Source organism: Peromyscus maniculatus, chromosome 12 (genome assembly GCF_049852395.1).
Source record: "Peromyscus maniculatus bairdii isolate BWxNUB_F1_BW_parent chromosome 12, HU_Pman_BW_mat_3.1, whole genome shotgun sequence".
NCBI lineage: Eukaryota > Metazoa > Chordata > Mammalia > Rodentia > Cricetidae > Peromyscus > Peromyscus maniculatus.
Window position 1 is genome coordinate 9,482,041 of NC_134863.1, and position 27,793 is coordinate 9,509,833.

Below are 27,793 nucleotides of genomic sequence, written 5' to 3' on the forward strand. Positions count from 1 at the left end.
AGGGTGTGTGCTGTGGGATGTTCTGTATGTCCTATGCGAGCTCGTTCTCGGGTTCCTCGTGGCTTTACCCAGCAGGTCTGCATAGAGGATGATTAGGACCACGGGCCTGAGTGCAGGTGTCTGAGATGGTCTGCATTTGGCTGTGCTGGGGGATGGTCTGTATGTCAAGTTGCTCTGATTGGTCAATAAATAAAATACTGATTGGCTCGTGGCTAGGTGGGAAGTATAGGCAGGACTAACAGAGAGGAGAAATAAAAGAACAGGAAGGCAGAAGGAGTCACTGCCAGCCGCCACCCTGACGAGCAGCATGAAAAGATGCTGGTAAGCCACGAGCCTTGTGGCAAGGTATAGATTTATGGAAATGGATTAATTTAAGCTATAAGAACAGTTAGCAAGAAGCCTGCCATGGCCATACAGTTTGTAAGCAATATAAGTCTCTGTGTTTACTTGGTTCGGTCTGAGCGGCTGTGGGACTGGCAGGTGACAGAGATTTGTCCTGACTGTGGGTAAGGCAGGAAAACTCTAGCTACAGGTGTGTGTGTGTGTGTGTGTGTGTGTGTGTGTGTGTGTGTGTGTGTGTGTATCACAGGCAGACAGAAACTAGTGATATGTATTTAAGTTTCATGTAGCCAAAATTCCAGATGATATGACACAACATACTGAAGGCTGGAAAAATGAAGGGAGGGTTGGGCTGTTCAATGGTGTTTGCTTATCAGACCGATAACTGTCATTAAAGAGAGTTCAGAGCTATTTAGGGCAGCCTTAGCATTAGTTGAATAAATGGATAATCTTCTGAAATCAAATTGTTAAATGTAATCCAAGCATGAAGGAGGGGACTAGACTAGAAACAAAAAGCTTTGTTTCTTTTTTTTTTTGAGACATGGTCTTATATAGCTCAGAGTGACCTCAAACTCCAGATGTAGCAGTCCTGCCTCCCTCCATCTCTTGAGTGCTGGGATCACAGGTGTGTGCTACCCACAGCTCCTTGGATTGTGCTGTGTTGGGTGGGGGTCGAGCCCCGGCAGGCATGTGTGTAAGTCAAGTGCTGTACTGATTCACATGTTGGTTCCCTCACCTTATTTTCCTTTCTTTCTTCCTTTTTTTTTTTCCGGGCATATTGTAGCACATAGCATGTGGAAAAGAGGGTGACCTTTTCCTTTTTCTTTTTTTTAAAAAAACAAAGCAAAACAAAAAACTAGGACCTTCAGGTGTAGCCCGGGCCAGTCAGGAACTCACTATTCTTCCTCAGCCTCCTGTTTAGGGTGTGATGGGAATGGCAGCAGAAGAAAAATGTGCTTCAGGAACTTGCTTGGATTGGGTTTGCGTAGATGAAGGGACTTAGAGCCTTTGAGTGCATGTCTGCTCCCAAGGAGTTCCGGAATAGAACCATCAGTGTGAAAGGTCAATTTGGAGAGTAGAACACAGACTCCCAGGAGCTGGGACCGGGGCTGTGATTGGTAGTGTCAGATGTTTTGAGAAGGCCAAGTTATAAGGACTCTGACAAGAAGATCCTTTAGAATGTATTTGGTTGGTGTCCCTAAAGCAGTGAGTTAAGGAGAGAGGGGGGAGGAGCCCATGACTTCATGATGATAACACTCACCAAATGAAATAGTTACGGTTGCAGGGATAACGCACTTAAATGTCTCTTTTGGAAACTGACCAGAATTCAAACAAAACCAAGTTATTTTATGCTTATTGAGGCCGGCAGTTTATGGCTCCACTAGGTAGAAGAGACCTCTAACCTTGGGGTGTGGGTATGAGTACACACACACACAAAAAATAAACTAGAAACAAAAAGGAACAGTTCACAATGTCTGTAGTTTTTTCTCAGACAACAGGACTCATAGGGAGACTGGAGGGGTTATTTTTCTGCTTGGTACAAAGTAATCGCCCAGCGGTGTACTTTCCAACCTGCTGTTGTTTGTGTTTATTTTTCCTGGGAGGATTAAGGATCCGCCTTGATGAAGCTCTTCCCGGTCGATGGCTTCTGGCAGGGGTTGGGTGGGCAAGGACTCAGTTTTCTCTAAGGTGCAGGGAGTTGACCATGTTCCAGTGGGTATGTGGACAGCACAAATGGACTTGGTGCACTTTCTTTTCTTTCCTTTTCTTTGGGGTAGGTGACAAGAGAGGGATGTGGACCTGGGGAAATGGGGAGTGAATGTGATCAGGATGTATTATGTGAAACCCTCAATAAAATTATTACATTGGAAAGAAAGATGCCTACTAGAGATTAGGTGTCTTGCCTCTTGTTGGATTATTATAAATAAAGTCAGATGAATATAACTCAGGCCAAGGGGAGGTTCCTAGGGATTGCCGTTTGTGAGATGCACTGTTTCTAATCAGATACCTACCCACCCTCCACAGGTTTAACTTATTTCTTCAGCAAAAATGTGGCTTTAGAAAAGCGCCAAGGAAGGTTGAACCGCGAAGGTCAGACAAAGGGTCGGGTGGTGAATCGTACAAGAGAAGTGCCTTGATCCCGCCTCTGGAAGAGACCGTTTTTTATCCTTCCCCCTACCCTCTAAGAACTCTTGTGAAGCCCTTCTTCTTCACCGTTGGGGTAAGAGCTCACACTACGGGTGTTTTCCTAGCTTCCTGCTGACTCTGGGTTCAAGTACTACCCTGGGCGGCTTCCTGTAAGACAGGGTGGGGCTCAGTGGGACTGGGAAGCTGGCCAGGTGAATTCAGATTAAAGAATGAATCCAGTAATTGCTTTCAGAATTTGGTCCCATTGTATGAGCTTTAAGGAAGACATTTATGGGCTTCCTATTTCATATAGCATTTCAAGTGGCACTAAGTTAGTATTTTTATTTTATCTGGAGAGTTATTGCTGGAAACAGGCTTCTGGACTCTTGACTATAAAACAACATGCTAGGTTTTACTGTGCTAGGTGAAATATTATCTGGGAAATATATTTCATTTTCAGATTATTTAAATATTTTCTCTAGTTCACAGGCTGTGCATTTGGATCAGCTGCTATTTGGCAATATGAATCACTGAAATCCAGGGTCCAGAGTTATTTTGATGGTGTAAAAGCTGACTGGTTGGATCACATTCGGCCACAAAAGGAAGGAGACTTCAGAAAGGAGGTAAGAGTAAACATTGCTTTCTTTCTTCTGCCTAGCTGCAAATTTAAACGTCTGACTGTTTAGAAAGCATCCTTTCTTACTTACTTTCAACTTTTATCATTGTGTGTGATGGAGAAAGGTGGGGGGGGGGGTGAGGGCTGTGACCTCCAGTGGAGGTCACAGGACTTTTTTTTTTTTTTTAAATACCGAGTCTCACTCTGTAGTCCTGGCTGGCCTGGGACTCAGAGATCCGCCCACCTCTGCTTCCCAAATGCTGTGGATAAAGGCATGTGCTGCCATGCCCAGGTTTTTATAATGGGTTCTAGGGCTCAAACTCAAGTCGTCTGACTTGTACAGCAAGTGTCTTCCCTCCGGAGGCCTGACTCTAGAAAGTGTCCATCCTTAGTGGCAGCGTTCCATCCACAGATGTGAAGTGGGAGACACACCACTCTTCTTTTGTGTCCTTTAAGCACAGTGGGCATTTACTGGTGCACATCTGGCAGTGTTGCAGCTGACTTCATTACAAGTTTGTCCTTCAAGAGTTACCACAGAGAGTTGAAAAAGGTGGGGCTCTTTTCTAACCCTGCTGTAGTGCCAGTGTTCATTTTCCTCACCTGTTTGTAACAGGACTACAGGGCTGAGAAAGTATATATGTATGTATGTACACACGCACGCGCACGCACACGCACGCACGCACGCACACGTGCACACACACGCACAGGCCTGTGGGCCTTATAGACAGCCATCACGTGGATTGTAAAACACTGCTCTGACATGGTGTTTATGGACTGGTAAATTCCCATTGCTTTATGTTCTGACTGGCTTCGGGATGGAATACCAGAAGGAGGTGCAAATTCAGAGCTTGTAGAGCTGTGTTCACTTTGTATATGAAACTGATGGTCGTCTTTCCTCTTTTTTTTTTTTTTTCCATCACAGGCAATTTATTTTGTTCTATTCATTCACAGTTAATACAGAAAATACTTGGAAACATTTCCATATAATGTTTGACACAGAAATCATCAAATAGAAGTATACAATGTTGACAAGAGGCAGTACATTTATAATTTATAACCCCAAGTGTATTTATAAATTAGAAATGGAAAGATCTACAAATGAAATTATGAAGGTTCACCAAAGTCATTTAATCTGTCAGTTTCTTATTCATTTTTATGTCTTAATAATATTCTATTGTATGAATAAGCCACATTTTATTTCTCTCCAGTATTTGATAGCTATTTGAGTTGTTTTAACTTTTTTACTATTAGCAACACACTGCTGTAAACCTTCATGTACATGTTTCATAGGTGCACATTTTCAGTAGTTTGAGGATATATTCCTAAGGGTAGAATTGTTGAGTAACAGAGTAACAATGTTTTGCATTTTGACCAACCACCAAACTGTTTTGCCAAAGTGGCACACCATTTTACAATCTCACCAAATCCTGTTTTTTTTTTTTTTTTTTTTTTTTTTGGTTTTTCGAGACAGGGTCTCTCTGTGTAGCTTTGCACCTTTCCTGGAACTCACTTGGTAGCCCAGGCTGGCCTCGAACTCACAGAGATCCGCCTGGCTCTGCCTCCCGAGTGCTGGTATTCAAGGCGTGCGCCACCACCGCCCGGCTCCAAATCCTGTTTTTAAGGCTCTGATTTTTGTACAAAAGAATTCAATCATTCTGTCAGACCAAACCAGGAAAAGTAAGCTATAGTTCAGAGCTGTTCTATTCTATTTACTATGCAAAGCCATTCTTGGCGTTTGCAACTCTCAGCCCTTTTGAGTATTCTTGCAGTGTTCACCTTTTCCTCCACCACTTTTTTTTTCTTCTTTTTTTCTGGTTTATTTCTATCTATTACAAATATATAAAAAAATCCTCCATCAATGCTGCTGATAGCAGCAGAACCTTGAGAAATATACCTTTGGTTTGCCTCAGAAAAGGAACACATATTGCACTGTAAAGTTTATAAAATTGGCGCAAAACATTGTGATAATGTTACAATACCAGTTTTAAGAGTTCAGTGACTAATGGGGAGCCTGTGGGATACATGCAGAACTGTGAAAGCGATCTCACTTAGCCAACTGTACGCATAGACTGTAAATCTACATTCAGATCATTTCTGAACTAAGACTATCATCTCAGTTTATCTGTTGAGGTCAACCAGGAAACCCTAGAATATACCTTGATTTTTGCAAAAAACAAAATAGGGGGAGGGGTTTCTTCAGCATTTCAGTCCACGAGTAACAGTATCCTAACAGGCAAAGTGTTCTCTCACTGTCAACATAGAATGAACTGCTGCTGGAGGTCAACTTGGGCTTTAATTTGCATTAGCACTTACATGCATAGTAGTCCAAGTTGTTGACCTCATGACTTTAAAAAGTAACTCTAAAAAAGTAAAATGGCCCTTCTTGGAAGACTAAAGAAAGACATCCAGCCACAGTTGTAAAAAGTCTCATCAAAACAATATACCCTTTTATGAATTACGCCTCAATTAAAAAAAAAAAAAAAGTAGCCCCAAATAAGAAGCAGCTCTGAAAAAGAAAATATAACTTAAGATATTTGAAAAAAACAAGGTGAATACAGGTTCAAAAATAATTAAGATACATTTTCTTAAGGCTACCTAGAATTAGGCTTTAAAGAATTCTACCATTTCAAGTTTACCACTAGTTACTAGATACCTATTTACAAACAAGATGTTCACTTTTTTTGTTCCTTTATCAAGAGAAAAATCTACCTTCAGACTATGAGGGTGGTGATGGAGAGGGACTAGAAAACAAGATTCAAACAATCCCATGCAAATATCACATTTTTCAAATGGAAGAACTCCAAACTGCACTAGAAGTTCCAATCACTAAGACACTTTCCATTGAAATGATTTAAGTACAACTACATGGCACCAAGGTTTAGGCCTAATATAGGCCTGACAACCAAGTCCTTGTTTTCTGGAAGAAAGGCCTCAAAAATCCCACTCAATTCCACATAACAATACTTCAAAGATCAATTAGGTTTTCCTTTCCTTAATATTTTTGTTTTTGACTTCTAATCTTAAAGACTAGATTAAAACTTAGCTCATTTCCCAGAAGGCATTGCTTCCCTTTGCTCTATGAAAGAGTCCACCAAGACCTCTTCCTCAAAACCATCTAGCCCCTAGCCTCCAGCCTGTGCTTGTGATGCATCTTTCTCAACATCCTGAAAAGGTAATGTAGGTAAAATATGCTCATAAACATTAAAACTAGTTGTTAGAAAGACGTAACTAGCTTTATAATTTAAGTTTTAAAACATAAATACTTGCAGCTTGATCTGCACTGACAGTGATTGTCGGAGCCTAGAATTCAACATTTACAAATTCTCATTCACACACACAAAACACACTATTATCACACAACTTGTGTCTTGAGAGAATCTTCTGCTTTTTAAATCTTTGGCCTCCCAGTCAATCCCAAGTTCAACCAACTTTAACTAAAACTTCACTCAGAATTTCACCAAGCTTTTCACCCACACATTAATGCTTGTCGTATCTTTCATCAACTGTCAAAATCTGAAGCCTGCTCAGAGATTGCCAGGTAAAAGAAAATAAATGAAATACACAGAGGTTATTTCAAAACAGAACATGACCATTCGTCTTTCCTCTTAACCAAGTTCTTAAAGTTTCTAGATACAGTATTTTACTTGTCAGTACATACTGGGTACTGAGGCCGTGGGTAGCACACTTGATTCCACATCCATTTGTTTTCAAGCACCACTCACACCTCTCACCAGCGTTAGGAGCTGAACTCAGGGCCTTGTACAGGCTCAGCAAGGCATCTGGGTTTGTTTGTTTGTTTGTTGGCCTCGGTGTCTTGTTGTTTTGGCTGCATGTGTTTCTGTGCAGCATGTGCATTCAGCACCCTCAGAGGCCAGAAAAAGAATGGTTCTGGATTCCCATGGAACTGGAGCTGCACATGGCTGTGACCCGTCATGTGGGTGCTGGAAATTGAACTGTGGTCCTGAAAGAGCAGTGCTCCTAACTGCTGAGCCAAAGGATTTGTTTTTATTTATGTATGTGCAGGCCACATACTTGCAGGTGCCCACGGAGGCTGGAGGAGGGCAGTGGGTCCTCTGGAGCTGGAGCTGCAGTGGACAGGAGTGCTGGGCCTGAACTCGGGTCTAGCAGTGTGCCGGCCATCTCTGTGATGCTTGAGAGTGTGGAAAACAATAGGGATGTGTATCCAAAGCCCTGATCCAAAAATAGCGTTCATTTAATAATAGCTAAGCAAATAGTAGGTTATTGTAACGTGAATCTTAAAGGGTCTTATTAATAAAAACAAACCTGGAACCACCAGGTATTGGGGTGAATTCTGAAAGATCAGAGAATCAGAACAAGCCACAGCTAACCTCACCTCACCAATTCCTCAGCTGATCTCATTTCCTCAAACTGGAAGCCTCTGTGTCCTCATCCAGATGGATCTTAGCTGAAATGCTGCTCAGAAGCCTAAAAGCTTAACCAGGCTCTAGTTCCTGGTCCTCATACCTTATATACCTTTCTGCTATCACTTCCTGGGATTAAAGGCGTGTGTCACCATGCCATGCTGTTTCCAGTGTGGCTTTAAACTCACAGAGATCCAGACAGATCTCTGCCTCCAGAATGCTAGGATTAAAGGTGTGTGTGCCACCATTTTCTGGCCTCTATGTCTATCTAGCAGCTGTTCTGTTCTCTGACCCCAGACAAGTTTATTAAGGTGCACAATATATTGGTGGACACAATATCACCGCATTTCCCTTTTTTGTCTAACTTTTAAAATGCTTATAACTAATATAAGAAAAACTATATCCAATAAGTATATACAATATATACAGTCAAGAATTGCATTAACAATGTCTAGTCCATTACCATTTGACAGATTCAGACAAAAAATTTTCATTACGTATCCTATTTAAAACAAGTAGTTCCTTTTTAAAAGTGGATTCAATAATCTCCCTTTTTATCTTATCAGATTATGGTATTTAAAAATCTATATTCATTAAAGAAAACTGAAACAATTATGAGTATAATATGGAAGAGGAAGTCCTAGCCTGCCATAGTAGCACGGGCCTTTGTCCCTGGTACCTGAAAATTTCTGAGTTCGGGAATTTGAGGAAAGCCTCAATGACAGAGCAAGCTCTTAGTTAGAAAGCAGATTCTTAGAAACTGGTCCACACCACTGTTGCAGCTCTGGGAACTCACAGTTAGTTACAGAGATGGGATCACATACATCCTAATGTGTCACTCCTTTTAAGTCTTGAGTTTCTTTCCTTGTGAAAGTCTGGTTCAGTTTCATAATTAGAATTGTTTTTGAGACAAGATCTCAAATATGAGTTCAGGCTAGCCTTGACTTTGTTATGTGCACAAAGATGACCTTGAATTTCTAATCCTCCTGCCTCCACTTCCCAAGAGCTGGGCTGATAGGTATGAACTAGCACAGTGTTTTCTGTGTGCTGGGATGGAGCCCAGGACTGTGCATGCCAGGCACATCATAGCCCTAGAATAGTTTTTACTTAAACGTTTTAATCATGGAAACATTTCAGATTGAGAAGTAGAGAGAAAAGCATAAAGAAGCCTGTTATTGTACAAACAGTAGTTCCCAGCACATGGCCAGTTTCATTTTTCATATCCTTTCCCTTCCCTTACTAGATTATTGGAAAGAAGTCATCAGCACATTGGTCCCTAAAAACGTGGCCCCAGGTGCGTGGCAGAGGCAGGCAATCTCTGAGTGTCAGGGCAGTCAGGCCTCAACCGGGAGAATGACTCAAAAAAAGTGGCAATTTTAGTGAAGAATATCATTTGAATTTCATTTTCTGAAGATTTATGTGTATGAATGCCTTGCCTGCCTGTATGTATGTGCACCATGTGCATGTCTGGTACCCACAGAACTCAAAAGAGGACACTGGATCCCCTGGAACCCGAGTTACCGGTGGTTGTGAGTCACCATGTGGGTGCTGGGAATCAAACCCAGGTCCTTTTTAAGAGCAGCTGATGCTCTTAAAAACTGAGCAGTCCCCCAGCCCCTTCTTTCTGTTTTGATATGGTTTTGCCCTGTTGCTCAGGCTTACCACCAACTCCTGGGCTCAAGCATTTCTTTTCTTCAGCCTCTTGAAAAACTAGGACTTCAGGCCCAGGATACCATGCTAGTACCTGTTGTAACTTTTTTCTTAGTTTTTTTTTTGTTTTGTTTTATTTTAAGATATATGTCTTGTGTGTGTATAGCACACATGAAGAGAGTATGTGAGTGTATGCTCAAGAGCTTGTGTGTGTGTGTGTGTGTGTGTGTCTGTCTGTCTGTCTGTCTGTCTGTTGTGGGAAGTGACAGAGGCCAGCAGTGGGTATTGGAGCTCTTGGAACGTTTTATAAAAGTGCTAGGAAATGAACTTCAGTCCTCATAATTTTGAAGTAAGTGTTTCTCCAGCTCCCTTAGTTAGATTTTTTTTAAATTAAAGTTTGTTTTGTTTTAGATAGAGTGTCATTGTGTAGTTCAGGCTGTCCTGACACTCACTCTGTAGCCCAGGCTGACCTGAAATTCTCAGAGATCTGCCTGCCTCTGCTTCCCACATGCTAGCATTAAAGCCTTTTGCCAGCACAGCCAGGTCTTAGGTAACAGTTTTAAACTTGATAGGACCTTACCTCCTCCATCTTAGAGTGTGGCCCTGTTCTTCACTTGGTAGGCCTCACGACAACATTGCTAGCTCACCTTTATTATCTCGTTCTGTTCAGAGAAAATGTCTGAGCAGTGGTTCTGTGGAGAGAGTCTGAGGAGCTTTCGAGAGGACACAGAGACACCAGTGCAGACGAGCCTTTTCCTCCTGAGCATAGCACAGAAGCAGCTGCTGTCTTAAGACGGCAGGCAGGAGAAGCTTGATTTGACCTCCAGTTCAGTTTTTGTAGTCTCATGCCTTGCAACGCATTCTATCATTAAATTCTCAGTTTTATATTTAATAGTATGTTCTCTGTACTGCATACATTATTTCAGGTCTTTTTCAGTATATAGCACTTTTTTCCCTGTAATTACTTATTTATATTTATACCTATAATTAGGGAATTGTTAAAAGACTTTTTCAGTAGGAGGAATGTTAAAATGAAAATTGTGTGGGAACAACAAGGGAGACACTGAAATTGGATAAAATTAGTTACTTATCAAGGGCAGTAAACTGCTTCTCTAAAATTATAAAGGATCCTGATACTTAGGAGACATGAAATTAATACTGTTAAAGAAGTTTCCGGTCCTCTAAATTAAAATTGAGAAACAGTTGTGACCAAAGGCATCATAGCAGTCGATAAATTTGGGTTGATAGGTTTTTTTGGTCACAGCCACAATTACTTTAAAGAATTCTGAAGATTATGTAATATGAGAAAAATGTTTTGTTTGGTAGAGAATTCTTTTTATTAAATAGTTTCAGTCCTAAGAAAAAACACCCATCTTTCCCCTTAGTCCGAAGTGTTTCACATAGAGTTATATGCAATTTTCCTTCTGTTTTAGATTAACAAGTGGTGGAATAGCCTAAGTGATGGCCAGCGGACTGTGACAGGTTTGTGTTAGCTTACACGTTTTAGCCATTCAAGGGAAGAGAAATCAGAACAAAAGGTACAGTATGTCATAGGCAATGGCTTTCATACCGTGCTCACTGGTGGCTTAGGAGACAGGGAGTCTCTGTACCTACAAGCCTATGTAATAGTATAAAATAGTGTGGAGCTGGGCATGACAGCCTACATCTGTAATAGAAGGACAAAGAGTTCAAGGCCAGTTTGTGTTACATAGCAAGGTATTACCAAAAGGTCTTGCCAATACCAACAGAAAAGTCTGGCATAAATGTTTTCAAGATGTTCTGGATCACTTTCCTAGTTTGTATATAACATGATATTGACCAAATAACCAATACTGCTTGTAAATAGTTCATGGGTAATTGTTATTTCCCCCAGTATGGAAGATGAAGAAATGCTGGGATATAGCATAGTTGGTAGAGTGCTTGCCTAGCAAGGCCCTGGGTTCAGCTACAGCACTGCACAGACCAGAACAGTGGTACATGCTTGTAATCCTAGCACTTGGGAGGTAGAGGCAGGAGGATCAGAAGTGTAAGGGTGCACAACAAGTTTGAGGCCAGCCTGGAATACAGAAAACAAGCCAAGGGAGACATTGCTCAGGTCACAGGGTCTCTGTACTTTCCGAGCTGGCTGCAAGGAAGTTGTTTCTATTTTGTAGATGGAGGCTGGCTTCTGGAGAAAGAACTTTTCTCTCCCTTTTAATTGTTTGAGAATTTTGTTCATGTATAAAGTGTATGAAAAGACCTTTTTGAAGTCAAACTACTAGTAAAATAGAGGTGAGTTTTCACCCAGGTCCACCTCCCTGCCTACTAAACCATGTTCAGAAGGCTCCCTTAAACGTGTGTGTGGTCATGTCATCATGCCACCATGGTGATTTATTTTGTGCTGCTTTTCTCCCCCGAGTGGAGGGGTGAGAGACAGAATCTGCAGACCAGGCTGGCCTGGAACCCAGAGATCTGCCTGCCTCTGCCTCCTGAGGACTGGGATTATAGTCCACACACTTGCTTCTTCTCTACATTTCTATGGAAAGACACACGTAATTTTTCAAAGTTAATAGTTTTATAATAATAGTTTATGGACTTGAAAAACTCAAGGAAATGGATTTGTAAGTTCTGTACAGTTACATACATAGTAAACAGGATTTCTAGAGAGTAGCCTGACACTAATTACTCTCAAGCAGGGTTATATTTATTGGTACTCTGTTTCCCTTAACTTCTTGGTAGATGGAAGGGTGTTTATATTTCTTAATTTAGACTGTTTCTTCTATATGAAGGTTAATTTTTCCTCACTTTATTGGAACCTGATGTATTTTTGAAGCTTATGATTGACATGCTTTCTTTAGAAAGCACTTTTGTTTTTCTGAATTCATTGACATTTTCTGAGAAATGACACCAGCTGCCTTGAAGGTAAATGTCAGCATCCTGAGGCCAGCAGTGAGAGCATGGACTGTGTACACAGCAGCAGCTGGTCTGTTGAGCAGTCAATGGAGGAAGACTTCACGTTGCCATAGCCAGGGTTGTAGAACTGATTCAGCAGTATGGTCTTAATAAATAGTTAATTCAAAGAAGCTCTATAGAAAGACATCTGTTTCCGCTGAGATTAATGTCTTTTGTTTGCTTGTTTTCAAAAAGCAACCACAATTAACAGCATTTCCTTAGGGTAGCAGACCTGCAATATTTCCTTTTTTTTCTTCTTCGAAATGACATCTGTTTGTGTGTATGTGAGTGCGTATGTAGAGGTCAGAGGACACCTGTCGGGAGTCACTGAACTGTGTGTGACCAGGGCCGGAACCCAGGCTGTCAGGTTTCACAGCACAGGGCCGTCTCGTCCGCCCTCCTTCAGCGCTCTATTACAGTTCACAGGTGCTTGCCCTGCCGTGTGTTTGAGCACCATAAGGTTTTCTCCCATTTCACGTAAGAAAAGGTCCAGGCTCAAACGTTAAAACTTCCTCAGCTGAGCATGGGGGTCTACACCTTTACAGGCGGATCTCTGAATTCAAGGTCAGGCTGGTCCATATAGTGAGACTGCGTTTGGCCCATGAGAAAAATTACTGACAGAAGCAGCCAGTCATTTACAGTCAGTAAGCCCATGGCTTCTCCAAGTGGTGTTCCCCATCAGGAACTCATCTGGTGGGTCGGCCTGTTAAATACTAGTTGTCACCTGCTGTATACTCCCACAGCCCTCTGCACTGTTTCACCTAGAAAACATACCTAACATGACTAAAAGTTTGATTGCTAAAGATGACTAACTACTAACTTGTCTTTCTTTATTATTCTAAATAGCTTTCAAGAACTAAAACTTTACATTTTTAAATGAGCTGCATGGGTACAGTGCCTTAAACAAGAATAGAAACAATTACAGTATAACAAAAATAACCTTAAATTTGAATCAATACCAGTGTAAAATATTTGAGACAAGTGGTTGTTTTTTAGTTCAAAAGTAGATTCAACAATTCACTATTTTATACTAAACCCCTTTTTCCTTCAGAAAGAGATCCCTGCATCTAATCTCCTTTGTTCCGCTTTTTTCCTGACCATGACCAACAACAACTTGCAACTAACCCCCCCTAAACTATGATAAACACCCATAATCCATTGAACAACCAAAAACCACCCTCCCCACCTGTTGGGAATGTGGGTGTCTTGTTTTCTAGACTGCTTCCGGTTGTCTGGGGGTGATGGCATCTCCAGAGGACCCTGAGAAAATGGGGATAATGGTCAAGTCCTGGGAGAGCTAGCTATATTATTTTTTTGTTTAGTCTCTGTATAATGGGAAGGTGTAGAGCTTATCTGAAGTCCTAGTTGGATAATCTATGAGGCTGGACCATCTCAGCTAGGAGCTTTGAAATTGTTCTGGTTGTAGATTTTTGTTGTTGTTTTGTTTTGTTTTGTTTTTCAAGACATGGTTTCTCTGTGTAGTTTTGGTGCCTGTCCTTGAACTCACAGAGATCCACCTGGCTCTGCCTCCCAAGTGCTGGGATTAATGGCATGTGCCACCACCGCCCAGTCTGGTTGTAGAATTTTTTTTTCCTTTTATTTTATTTTACAATACCATTCAGTTCTACATATCAGCCACAGATTCCCTTGTTCTCCCCGCTCCTGCCCCCTTTCCCTTTCCCCCAGCCTACCCCCCATTCCCACCTCCTCCAGATCAACCTGGTAGACTCAGTCCAGACAGGACCAGTCCCCTCCTCCCAGACTGAGCCAAGTGTCCTTGCATAAGCGTTGTAGAATTTTTAAGAAACTGCAACAGAGGCATTTTGAGGCTGGATCACCTGGGCTACTTGTCTTCATTGGTGTCTGGTCCTTTTGTTCTGAAAACCCACAAACTTTTAAAGGTAACAGATATATCTGTAGTAACATAAGTATGGAATATGAAGTGTACACAAGTCAGCTAAAGATGATTTTTTTTGTTTGTTTGTTTTATGTTTGAACAGGGAAAAGGCATCTGTTAACTTTATAAGTTTCTTTGGACTGTATAACCAAACCTCTATCCATGTCATATAAAAGGATGGCATGTAATAGTAAGTCATGAGGACTGTGTAGTCAGCAAGATTGATCATGTCTCATCCAGTCTCAGAGCTGTTCCCATGTCAAGGCATCAGCTTATATATCACCTGTTTTGTAGTTTTTCTTGTTTTATTTTTCATGTCTCTAGCCAAGATTTTCAGAAGGTCTCCTAATCAAATCTGGTCTTAATTTTGATGAAATCCATGGCTTTTTGTTTCCTGTTGAAACAAAGCAAACCTTTCCCCCAATGCAGTGTATTTTCTGACTTCCATTCTGAAGTTAAGATATTCTCTGTGGTGATATTTTATTTGTGCTGAAATGACATATTTTATTTGTATGTTAATAAATAGTTTGCCTGGAGATCAGAGGTCATAGTGAGCCATAAACAGAAGTCAGGCAGTGGTTGCATACTCCCTTAATCCGATCACATGGCAGGCAGAGTCTCTGTGTGGTCAAGGACACAGCCAAGCTGGTGACACATGCTTTTAATCCCAGTACCAACCCTAGAGACCTGGAGGTCTGTATAGACAGGCAGTGACGAGGAAGTGATGTGGCTGAGCTTAGAGCCAATGGGAAGGCAGAACAGGAAGGCAATAAAGGCACAGGTTAGACAGGAAGAATCTCTCTTGGGAAGCTACAGTGATGTGGTGAGCTAAGGTTAGTGGGTGGCTATTCCCTACATCTCTGACCTCTTCGGCTATTACCCCTTTATTTGGCTCGGTTTCTTATTTAATAAGATTGTTTAGAAATTCATCTACAATTCTCAAAATAGCATTTTGAGCAGTTTCCATAATCCAGTGTTTCTCAGCAGCTATGGTTTTTTTGTTTATCAGCATTTCAAAGATTTAAAGTCAACAAAGCACCATACAGGATCCAGACACCCTGTGTATTTTCCATCGTGTTGTGGCTTTTTCCTTTTATATTACTTTACTCTGTTTAAAGACTTCATTATTTTTAAACTATTTTTTATGACTGTTTATACTCATTTTTTTTCTTTAGCATCTAAGTACATTTGTAATCATACTATATCTGTTCAGAGGTTTTCTCAATCTGCACCTAACTTTTTAAGCACCTGCATCTGCACACTAGTACAATGTTCTGATCGTGTGAGCCGAACCTTAAAATGCCAGGTGGATGGTCTGCCTCTGCCCCCTTTGAGTCTGTGAATAGTGGTGCCTCATGTCTGTGAGCCCTGGCCTGGAGCTGGTTCATCTGCCCCAGGGCTGGGAAGTTTCTGGGTCCATGCTGTGGTAGGCGGTTCTGCCTAGTCTTCTTCCACCAAGTGGCGGGCTGTCAGCTGCTCATAAACCCCATTCAGATGCTCAGTAGCAGAGTCTCTTAAAAGAGTCTCTGTAAGCCACAAGCACTGAGCCTACTCACTTTTTTTTCTCAGCTTTTTCAGGCCCTATGTTACAATGTATGCTAATTGTAACAATCTTTTTAAAATGTCATCAGCTTTCTTTCGTGGGACCTCCAGCTCCCCAATAACAACATGGAGACAATATTAATTATGGAAACTTGGCCTTAGCTTATGCTTTTATCCAACTAGTTCTTATAACTTAAATTAACCTGTCTCTATTAATTACATTCTACCACATGACTCAGTTACCTCTGGTTTGTGCCTTATGTCCAACTTCTTCAAAGTCTCTGATGAAATGCACCCACCTAGGTTCCTCCCGCTCTTCCTCTGTCTCCCTGGAAATCCCGCCTATCCTCTCCTGCCTAGCCACTGCCCATTCAGCTCTTTATTAAACCAATCAGAAAGCACCTTAGGCAGAGACACATCTTTACAGTGTACACAAATATTCTGCAACACAACCCCAAGAAGCTTACTTCTCCTCTCCAGCTTTCAGGGGCGCCTGTTAGGCTCTCACCAGGTGTGGTTTGAGTGTGAAATGTCACTCATGGGTTCATGTGTTTGGTCCCAAGCAGGTGGTGGTGCTGTAGGGAGGTTAGGGAACCTTTAGGAGGCGGGGCCTTGCTAGAGGAAGTGGTCCCTCGGGTGGGCATTGCCTCCCTATTGTGTGTTTGTCCCCTAGTAGTTTGTGATCCTCCTGCCTCTGTTTTTGGGTTGGCCATTATCAAACAATAATTACTGATCTGATTATTTATTGAGAAGAGTAAACTGTTCTGAAGGAGAAAAATATTGATCTGGGTGAAGAAAGTCCTGGGCTGGGGAAATGACTGTGTAAAGATGATAGCCTCAGCTGGGTGTGGTGGTGCACACCTTTAATCCCAGTGCTCAGGAGGCAGAGGCAGGAAGATCTCTGTGAGTTGAGGTCAGCCTGGTCTACAAAGTGAGTTCCAGATCAGTCAGGTCTATATAGAGAAACCTTGTCTGAGAAAATGGGGGATGGGATGGGACGGGACGGGACGCTAGTCTCCCAATTAGCCCCCCTGAGCCTGACAACCTGAGTCAGTCCTCAGGATCAGGGAAAGTCTGTGAGAGGCTGAGTGTGTCAGTATTCCACAACAAGATGGGGCTGGAGACAGGTGAAGCTCCTGAAGCTGGCAGGTCAGCCAGCCTGGGCTCACAACACCACAGCATAAACGGTAGCGATCCTGGGGCGGCAAGGAAGGCAAGAGTGACCCCGAAAGTTGTGTGTGTCAGCCCACCGTAAATAAGACATTTTCAAAAAGGTAGCCAGTTCTTAGAGCATTTGCAGCTTTCCACAAAACCTCTGATTTACCCTTTTGACACTTCGGAGGCATTGGCATGGTTTGTGTTCCTCAGCCTACTACCCCTTACCAAATACACAGTCCACTCATGCAACTGTGGCAGGGGAACATCAGGTGGACGGGATCGAACTTCTCGGCTCTTATTTTAATGTCCTTCAATTCTGTGTTGTAGGCATCATAGCCGCAAATGCTCTGGTATTCTGCCTATGGAGGGTGCCATCACTGCATCGAACCATGATCAGATATTTTACATCCAACCCAGCATCAAGTAAGTCTAACTCGTGTGAATTTATGTTGATAGAAATAATATGGAAAATAGGCTTTATATTAGTCAGAATGTTACAAGAATGAGTTATGTGTCAGCAATCATACACAATACAGAGGTAAAGCCTGTAAGCTCCTTGAGGACAGGAACTTTGTCTCTCCTTTGCTGTAATCCCCCAGGCCTGAAAGGTACTTTACACATAGTAGGTGCTTTCCTTTGTTTAAGATCTGGACCAGGCGTGGTGGAGCAACCTTTAATCTCAGCACTCAGAAAGCAGAGGCAGGGGGATCTCTGAGTTTGAGGCCAGCCTGGTCTACATAGAGAGTTCTGGGACATCCAGGGCTACATAGTGAGAAGAAAAAAAGTGTCCAAAAAAAAAAAAAAAAAAATTAGATCCGGGGCTGGAGAGGAGGCCCAGCAGTCGAGAGCACTGGCTGCTTTCCCAGAGGACGCAGGTTTGATTCCCACATGTCGTCTCCTATCTCCTGTAACCTCAGTTCCAGGATATCCATTGCCCTCTTGTGGCCACCTTGGGCACCAGGCACACAGACATAAAGCAAAGTACCCATACATTTAAATTAAAAAGACAAAATAAAGGGCTGGAGAGATGGCTCAGAGGTTGGGAGCACCGACTGCTCTTCCAGAGGTCCTGAGTTCAATTCCCAGCACTCACATGGTGGCTCACAACCATCTGTAATGAGATCTGGCACCCTCTTCTATATACATAATAAATAAATAAATCTTTAAAAAAAAAAAAAAAAAAAGACAAAATAAAAATAAAAAATTTAAATTAAGATCTAAAATCACTGCAGGCTTATTCTTTGAAGAAAAGAATTACATATTATATGTAATTTTGTGTTTGTAATTGAAATAATTTTCTTATGCTTTAGTGACAAAGACAAGTTGCTTTGAATGTTCACTGGCTGCTTACTAAGTAGAAACATTTGTTAAGGTAGTTTTTATCCTTTGAAAATGCTCTGTTAAGGGCTGGAGAGATGGCTCAAATTAAGAGCACTGGCTACCCTTCCAGAGGTCCTGAGTTCAGTTCCCAGCAACCATGTGGTGGCTCACAACCATCTATAATAAGATCTGGCTCCCTATTCTGGCCTGCAGGCATACATGCAAACAGAACACTGCATACATAATTAATTAATAAACAAACAAATCTTTTAAAAGTGCTCTGTTAAACAATCTTTTTTTTTTTTTTTTGGTTTTTCGAGACAGGGTTTCTCTGCGTAGCTTTGCGCCTTTCCTGGAGCTCACTTGGTAGCCCAGGCTGGCCTCGAACTCACAGAGATCCTCCTGGCTCTGCCTCCCGAGTGCTGGGATTAAAGGCGTGCGCCACCACCGCCCGGCTAAACAATCTTATTTAAACTTTTAACTGATTGTTTGGATTCTTAGGTTTGGCTTTTAATAACAATAATGAGACAAGCTTAAAATGAAAACCTTAGTGCCCTAGGTTGCATGTTACCAGATTCTTTGTTCTCTTGCAGAGGTTCTTTGTTCTCCAATGTTGCTGTCAACCTTCAGCCATTTCTCCCTATTCCACATGGCAGCAAACATGTATGTTTTGTGGAGCTTCTCAACCAGCATCGTGAACATTCTGGGTCAAGAGCAGTTTGTGGCAGTGTACCTGTCTGCAGGTAATGAGCACTCGGAGAGCGCTGGGTTGTCAGCCGCACTTCTCTGCAGAAGGACAGAGGAAAGGTTACACAGCGGATACTCGGGATGGATTTGTTTATCAAGTTGTGTGTAGAAGGGCATCACAGACAAATGGAATTGTTCCTTCCCTGATCCTCATCTGATAGTTCCCAGTAATTACTTGGGGATGCTTGGTTTAAACTGGCGAGCAGAGATTTAGGAATAGAGTACTGCTTAAACATCACATTTTTATCTCCCTGGGCACTGGTTTTGTAGTTCAGATCAGCCATCTTCTAATAATGGTTTCCAGACCTCCCAGCTATCATAGCCATCTGTCTCATTTGTTGTAGATTGGGAAAATGAGAACTGAGAGGTAAAGTGGACCCCGTATGTCACTCAGTAAGTTGTGTATGGGGTCTTGGAAAGGACACCGCATTCAGGACATTGCCCTATAAATTAGCTGACGTGATAGTAGGGTGGGGTTCATACTGGCGACCTTAGATGGATCCAGATAGAAACCCTACACTATTGCTGAGCATAGCATGTAAGCCCAACACTCAGGAGGCTGAGGCAGGAGGATAGCAGGTTTGAGGCCACCCTGGACTACAAGCAATATACCATCTAAAGAAAAGAGGCGAACCAGTCACTAAAACTGGAGTGGAGACTACAATGCAGACACGAAGGGCTGGGAGCAGAGTGCCGTGGTAGAGGGCTGGCCTGGTGTGCAGAGGGCTGGCCTGGTGTGCAGAGGGCCCTGGCTCAATCACCAGTACATCTAAAGGGAAAAAACAGTACCTTTTATACTGAAACTGTTGAAATGTGGCTTATTTCATAGGTGTTATTTCCAATTTTGTCAGTTATGTGTGTAAAGTTGCCACAGGAAGATATGGACCTTCACTTGGTGCAGTAAGTATTTCTTTTTCTTTCTTTTTTTAAGTGTATCTAATATAAATATTTTCTGATCTAATTTTAAATTTCACTGAGGAATGATTATGTTTATAAGAAAGTTGCAAATGAATACAGCTTCCATATACTCTCAGCCTGCGTTTGCCTTATGTCTTACAGACTCAGTGTAACAGTAAAGAACGAGTAAATTGACATAGAAACAGTTCCTGTGACACATCTTTGTCAGACTTAGAATGCACACATTTATAAAACTGAAGTTTTCAGACTGCAGATTTTCTCCTTTCTACTTGTTGGTGTGTGGAGGAGAGTCAGCTTGGTGGAACTAGTGCTTTCCTCCTCCTTTGTTTGTTTATCTTTTTGAGATGGTCTGACTGTATATCCCTGGCTGGCCTGGAACTCAAGAGATCCGCCTGCCTCTGCCTCCTGAGTACTGGGATTAAAGGTGGGCGCTGCCGTACCTGGCCTGTCTCTGTAGCTTTTAACTGTTGGTCATTTGCATGTACTCGCTGGAACATAGTACATATTGGGAAGAGTGTGTCAGAATAATGAGATCCCCCTCCAGGATTAGATAATTCTCATTGCACATTTAAGTCTGCTGCTGTGTTAGAGTGTTCATTGGGCAGACACGGTGGCGCACGCCTTTATGACCAGCACTCGGGTTGCAGAGGACGTGGATCTCTGTGGGTTCCAGGCCAACCTGGTCTACATAGAGTTCCAAGTCAGCAAGGGCTACATGCTGAGACCCTGTCTCAAGCAACAAAACAAACCAACAAATGCTGTGGACATTTTGTGTACAGCCCCTTGTGTGGACATGTGCTTTCATTCTTAGTGTCAAATGACCAGATCATATGGTACAGATGTTACTGTTTAAGAACCTACAGACTGTAGCACATTGACCAGTAGTGTTCTGTACTTTCCTGCCAACAGAACGTGAGAGTCCCAGTCTCCATGTCTTCAGCCACTCACAGCTGTGGCCTAGTTGGGACTTTGGTTTTCCAACAGCTAGTGATGTTGACGATTTCATGTTTGTTCCTCGTGCGTCATCTTTGAGTTATCCCTTGATCAATATCATCTGTATGGAATTTGTCAAATACTCTTGCTATATTTTGGAAGCAAGTGCTTTGTTAGGTTGTTGTTTGAAACATACTCAGGTAGCTAAGGCTGACCTTGAGCTCCTCATCCCATTCCCTGTACTGCCCAAGTGCTGGGATTGTAGGCATGTGCCACCTTGCCTGGCTTTTATCAGAATTTTAACCAGCAAACATTTGTTTGTCATTTCCAGAACAATTTCTTTCAAAGAGTATGCTTTTAGTTTGCACAAAGTTTAATGTACTTATTAGAGCTCACTTTTGTAGTTGCAGTGAGGAAAGTTTTGCCTAACCGAATCACAAAGATTTTACCCCTATGATTTGCTTTATTTATTTAATTCTATGTTTCATTTTAAACCAGCTCTAAAATCTTAGTGCAGGACTGGAGAGATGGCTCAGAGGTTAAGAGTACTGGCTGCTCTGCCAGAGGTCCTGAGTTCAATTCCCAGCAACTACATGGTGGCTCACAACCATCGGTAATGAGATCTGGTGCCCTCTTCTGGCCTGCAGGCATACATTCAGGCAAAAACACTGTATACATACATACATAAACAAACAAACAAATAAATAAATCTTAAACAATGTTAGATTTTTTAGCACAGATCCACTAGCTTTTAACACTTTGCATATATCATTTCCTTTCTGACTATACTTTTTTCAGAACCATTTGAGTATGTTTCTTTTGTTTTTTATCTTTTCTTGTGTGTATATACAAAAGAGAGACAGACAGACACAGTGCACCAGTGCACACACGTGCTGTGGTGTTCACACAAATGTGCTGTGGTGTGCACACAAATGTGCTGTGGTGTACATTTGCAGGTCAAAGGACGACTTTGGGGGTTGACTCCTGCTTTGGGTTCTGGGGACTAGATTCAGGCGTCAGGTTTGGTGTCAAGAGCTTTCTATGTGTTGAGCTACCATCCTCAAGACCAGTTGTCTTACATTGTGTCTCTTTGTTCCTTCATCATATATTTCCTAGAAACACAAATATCTTTACCTATCCCACAGCGCCGCTATTAAATAGCTACATGAAACTTGATAATCCATATTCCAGTTATGGAAGTTGTTCCAGTAATGTTTCCCCTAAACTCATGTGTTGCATTTAGTTATGATTTTCTGGGCTTCTAAAAGCTGCTGCATTTCCACAGGTCCTCTTTATTTTTCAGACAGTACAGGGTGGCTGTTGTGGATTTGTCTTTTTCCTCCAGACTCGGTCAGCTTGTGTGGCTGGGTGGCAGTATTAGATGAGTGGTGTCCTCAGGTACTAGGGCCACAGGGACATGGTGTCTGTCTGTCCCTTTCTGTGGTGAACATCTTAGCTGCTGTGTAGTTTCTATACTACAGTTTCTTTTAAAATTAATGTATAAGATGTGAGTAGACATTTTAGATTGTGTAAATACCATGTTCATCAACCTCCCCGGCATGCGTTCCACTGGGCGTAGACTCTGTTGTTTTAGCTGGAGTCGGTTTTCACTGTATTCTTATGCAAAGGTAACATGCATATCCTCATAGCTAGTGTCTTCTGTAATCACACCTCCCTTACCACACTGGGATCAGCACTGACATAGCAAACTTGGCCAGAGTTGGTGGTTTCCGTGCTGTCCTTTTGTGTGCTGGCATGTCACACTGAAGACTCCTGCTGTCTGTCACAGTGTGTCTTCCTCACCTGATACTGGAGAGGAATGACAGGGAAGCACTTTGGAGAGAACTAAGATTTGTTCTCAATAAATTATTCCTTTCACAGACAGCTTTGTCTCAGCTGTGACCTTTGTTAGAAAAAGACTAGGTTGCCATGCTGTGTTTTCCCTCTGCACCTCACACTCGGATTCTTTGCAGTCCTCTGCCAGGCTGTGCAGTTCACGTCCAGCCTTGGTTCCGCTGTGCTGCTTTGCTGGACGCTCTTCTTGTGTCCTCTCATTGCCCTGAGCCTGGGTCTCCATGTGCTGTCATGGCACACAGCACCTCCCTTCCCATCTCAGAATTGCTCTTTTTTCTTAGGTGTCTTTCCTACCTTGGGGTAAGGTCCATGAAGGTGGCCTGTCTGTTCACCTCTGTGTCTCTAGTATGGAATAGCATGTCTACTGTGTTGGAGTCAGATATTTGAATGAATGTGTGTCATGAGAGTTAATGTAAACAAGGAGTTGTGATTGTGTTTTTGAGATGTTCCACCATTCAGAAGAATTAGGATCGTGGTAGCATTAAAAGGTTTGATAAACTGGTGTATTCCAGAAAAACACCTCACAGCCATATAAATTTAAATTGTAAGAAAACATTGCCCCTAGCTCATTCCAGCCGGTTAGAGGGCTGTTAGACAGTCTCACTTAGGTGTGTGGCATATGGAATGCTCTCTTTGGGGCTCATTCATGTGCTTATTGTGATACAGCTAAGTTCTCCATAGGTAGTGTAGTCTGTGTCCTGGGGTTATTTGCAGCCTTGTGTGACAGCCTGGATCCCTTCCCCTGACACTGTGCACATTCACAGTGGAAAGTGGAAAGATCTGAGCCCTCCAGATGGGGGTGCGTGGGCCTGCACAGGGCCTAGGCAGCCCATCTCCCTGGTCTGCTGTCCTCACCGCCATGTGTATTACCTTGCAGTCAGGAGCGATCATGACTGTGCTTGCAGCAGTCTGCACCAAGATCCCAGATGGGAGGCTCGCCATCATCTTCCTCCCGGTCTTCACCTTCACAGCAGGCAATGTAAGTACCTGCCGACGTCTGCCCGGAGCAGTGTTCAACAGAGCCTGAACTCTTGCCCTTAAATTGGAAATGGGGATCAAAATTGTACCGTTTCTCTTTTCTCTCCCTGGCTTCTAGGCCTTAAAAGCCATCATTGCCATGGATACAGCTGGGATGATCCTGGGATGGAAATTTTTTGATCATGCAGCACATCTTGGGGGAGCTCTCTTTGGAATGTAAGTTTGAGCATAATCAGTGCTGAGCTGTTTGCTGCCCACCCCCTGCCGGTCCCGTGTTACTGGGGGACAGCACTGGTGCACGTGTGGGAGAGAGAGCACAGTATGTCTAGGATATATATATATGTGTGTGTGTATATATATATATATATATATATATATATAGAGAGAGAGAGAGAGAGAGAGAGAGGCTGGTGTGGACCATGTTCCAGGGACGACGGTACCCGATGCCTGCTGCATGTAAGTTTTAAGCTCGCTACCTTAGGTTCCTGTTTAATGAGGGAAACTGAGTCTCAGGAGTAACTGATGACTTTGAGCAGAGCAGAAACGTAAATCCAAACCCTCAGCCTCTGTTTGCAGCACACCGACTGAGCACACTGTGTGCTCACACGCGCTGTTGAACTTCAGGAAGCTGGGTTTGCCTGAATTTGCACAGAACGGAGTCTTTCTGAGTGAAGCGGTGCTGCCCCAGGTGGAGCTGAGCGCTGCTGTGCCATTTATGATGTCCGTGGTGGTTAAAGCATGGCACATGCGTGTTGTAGCTCTAATTATCACAGCACATTACAGACACAGAGACTTAGGAAAGGAGCTCTGCTTTGTGAACTCTAAATTCATCTGTACTTTCCGTGTGTTCTTATAGCATCTCTTCCCCTGGCGGGTTTTTAATTGTTCTAAATATTACTTTTCTTTTATTCTGAAAATAATTGGTCACATATACTTTACAGTCCGGGATCTGAGAAGCAAAAGCATCTTTTCTCCTCACTGTTCTAATTTACCCTCTTTACACGTACTGGATCTCATTCATGTCCAGGACTCATCTTTTCTGTGTTTAGAAAGGATTCAGAAACCTGGGCCATCGAGAGGGCTCAGTGAGTAAGGGGCTTGCTGCCAGGCTTAATGACCCACATGTAATCTCCAGCATGCATGTGGTGGAAGGCAAGAACTGACTCCTGCAAGTTACCCTTTGACCTACACACGTGCATGCACATAGCCACACACGTGCGCATGCACCCACACACTTGAATACACATACCCACATGTGTACACGCACCCACACAGGTGCATAAACACACATGCGCACCCCCCACATGTACATACACACACACCCATGCACACATGTGCATACCCACATGCATGCACACCCTCACACTGTACCGTGGGATTACAGCAGAGCTACAGAGCCCAGCCGTGTGACAGCTGATTCTCACAGAGCTCTCTGTCCAAGGGTTGATTTGATTTCTTAAAACCCTCTGAGACATTCTGTTCTTCAGACAAGAAACTGCATAAAGAATGGGTAGTTTGAGGCAGGTGTGGCATTGCACCTTTCAACTCAGACCTCAGGAGACAGATGAGGTGGATCTCTATGCATTTGAGGCCAAAGAGGGGTTCATAGAGAGACCCTGTTTCAAACACACACCACACCCCCCTTTACCAAAAAAGAAGGAATGGGTAATTTGGCTAAGGTCTCCCAGCCAGTCATTGCAGGGCACTTGCTTGTTCCCCTGCAGCAGCAGGAGAGAGGACACCAATGCTTTGTGGTCGGTGGTGGCACAGCCGAAGGAATGTGCAGGTTCTGAACTCAACCCCTGGAGCAAAACAATGTCGTCTTCCTAACTTGGGCTTAGCCAGCTCACAGGTTCCTTTGTATTCATGAGTCTAATGGAGTCGTTGCCTGTCAGACTGAAGTGTTCGGTTCTGCATGAATTTAGAAGGCTCAAAAGATTTGGAAAGATCCTCAGTTCATGGGGAGTCCTTGACAAGCGACTCACTTCTAAGGGTTTACATTTAAAGGGGCAATCCTTTTTCTCTTCTGCATTCATGAGAGAATCTTGCTTTAGCTTCAGATAATTTTGTTACTATGTAGCTCCTGTCTGGCCTTTTATTCAGTACCCAGCCCAGGCTGTCCTTGAACTTATGGCAGTTCTCCTGCCTTAGCTTCCTGGGGGCTAGGATTACAGATGTGTACCCTTGTGTCCAGCTTTCATAAGAAGGAATTAAAATTCTGGTATAAGTCAAGCCCTTTACAATAAAAATGCATATTCAGATATTTTTGACATGTTAAAATATTATGTTTTGTATTGGTTCCAATGTAAATCAGTTTGAGGTGTATTTATTTTTATGTATATCAATGTTTTGCCAACATGTATGTCTGTGAACCACATTCATGACTGGTGCCCACAGAGGAGGGCAGCAGATCCCCTGGAACTTGAGTTTCACATAGTTGGGAGCCACCATGTTGATGCTGAGAGGTGAACCCGGTTCTTAAAGCGCACCAGATGCTCTTATCCTCTGAGCCCTTAAATCTCCCCACCCCTTCAATCTTTTATTCCTTTATTCTTTTTGAAACAGGGACTCCCTATGTAAACGTGGAAGGCCTGGATCTTGATATGTAGACAGGCTGGTAACAAACTCACAAGAGATTCACCTGCCTCTGCCTCTGCCGTACCTCTGGCCTCTTGCCTCTGTGCCTCTGCCAGGATTAAGAGCATGGCCATCATGCCCATTCCCTTAAATAATAAAATCAGATGTCTAGTAAAAATGAGGTCACGAAGTTTGGAATCTGCCCCTTGGAATTTGAAGTCGGCTTGGAGGAATGAGTATGTAAGTCAGGGTTTCGAGGGTAGGTACTTTTCTAGGCTGCCAGTCTCCCATCAGTCCATGTCTCCTGGAGGTTGTGTCCTTTCCCAGGAGAGGTGAAGCTGCCCTAAATGAACCCCACAGCCTGTGCTCAGGTGGCTACGGCATGCCTATCCAGTTGGCAGTGTCACTCAGTACGTGGAGACATCCTTCATGTTGTTGTGTGCAGTGGCTGGAGCCCAAGATCTCAGGTTCCTAGTCAGAGGGTGAGCAAACTAAGGCATTACACCTTTCTCCTTCACTGCTCATTGCCTTAGGCAGGGGTTGGATTGACAGGCCACCCTCTGTGTATAGCATGTGGAAATGGCAGGAGGCGTATATACCATTATAGTACATGTTAGCAAATCCCACACCTGACATTTCTTCTTTTTCATAGTAAAAAAAGGGTCAGTGTACCTTTGATCAGACTTAGTTGACACACAAAGCTGTTTGCATGTTGAGCAAATTATTTTCTTATATACTTGTTCTTCTCTGGTCTGTAATGAGAAAAACAATGGTACATATTTTGTTTACACCTCTATTCCTAGCTTTTGGGAGGCAGAATTGTCCTGAGTATCCAGCCAACTTGGGCTACATTGTGAGAACTTGTCTCAAAAATAAATAAGTAAACAAACAAGGAAACATGATGGTTAACTTGCAGTGAATAAAAAGTTACAGTGCAGGGCCTTGGAGGTGGTTCTGTGGGTAAAGGCATTTTCCACAAACCTAGTCCCATCCCTGGGACCTATGTGATGTCCTCAGACCTCTACATATACACTGTGGCATTTGTGCCTCCTCCTCCAAGACAAATAAAATGTAAAGAAAAATGCCTAAGTGATGGTGTAAAGCTGCCACATAGTTCCAAACAGCCAGTCAAGCCCATCCTGCTTTTATCCTCTATACATCATAAATGCCAAAGCTTTATATCAAATTACCTGTCTTACTCAGTTTTGTGGAGTGGCCTTGGCATTTTATTAAAGTATCAACTTGTGGCCGAACACCTGGCTCAGCAGTGAAGAGCACTGACTGTTCTTTAGAGGACCTGAGTTCCCAGTGCCCACATGGCAGCTCCCAACTGTGTGAACTCCAGTTCCTGGGATGCAGTGATCCCCTGGCCTCCAGTGTCACTGCACATCCATGGTACAGAAACACATGCAGACAAAACAACGACTCGCCTGAAGCAAATATTCTTTTTATTGAAAACAATACAAAAAAGGAAAAAAACTGGTGTCACTTAGTGCTGTGATGAGGTTGTGTTTGCATGTCACACCATTTGAACATTGGACCATTTATCTTTCTCCAGATGGTACATCACTTATGGTCATGAACTCATTTGGAAGAACAGGGAGCCTCTAGTGAAAATCTGGCATGAAATAAGGACTAATGGTCCCAAGAAAGGAGGTGGCCCTAAGTGAAGCAGAGCTGGCCCGTGTGGTGCGTCTGCTCCTGGCTTCTCGAGGACTCAGCGTCCAGCGGCCCCAGTGTTTCAAATGTCCCCAGTACATGTATGTCTCCTTAGAAAATTATGGTAAAGTTGTGAAATAAATGTTTATATCTCTAGTTTGTAAA

At 42.8% G+C, this 27,793-nt stretch overlaps 1 protein-coding gene across 3 annotated transcripts in view; it reads left to right on the plus strand.

The window, feature by feature from the left end:
* Parl (presenilin associated rhomboid like) overlaps window positions 1-27,793 on the plus strand; it is a 32,190-nt gene extending 4,397 nt beyond the window's left edge. Inside the window, exons 2-10 of one of the 3 annotated variants that reach the window (XM_006987774.4) lie at window positions 2,365-2,560; window positions 2,949-3,089; window positions 10,548-10,596; window positions 16,970-17,065; window positions 18,556-18,705; window positions 19,539-19,609; window positions 23,292-23,393; window positions 23,511-23,608; window positions 27,528-27,793. In XM_006987774.4, the coding sequence (XP_006987836.1) occupies window positions 2,365-2,560; window positions 2,949-3,089; window positions 10,548-10,596; window positions 16,970-17,065; window positions 18,556-18,705; window positions 19,539-19,609; window positions 23,292-23,393; window positions 23,511-23,608; window positions 27,528-27,639 (1,015 nt within the window). In that variant the 3' untranslated portion in view covers window positions 27,640-27,793. Of the gene's footprint in view, window positions 1-2,364; window positions 2,561-2,948; window positions 3,090-10,547; window positions 10,653-16,969; window positions 17,066-18,555; window positions 18,706-19,538; window positions 19,610-23,291; window positions 23,394-23,510; window positions 23,609-27,527 lie in introns of those variants that run through there. The other 2 variants (XM_076548575.1, XM_076548576.1) reach the window with 2 other exon arrangements.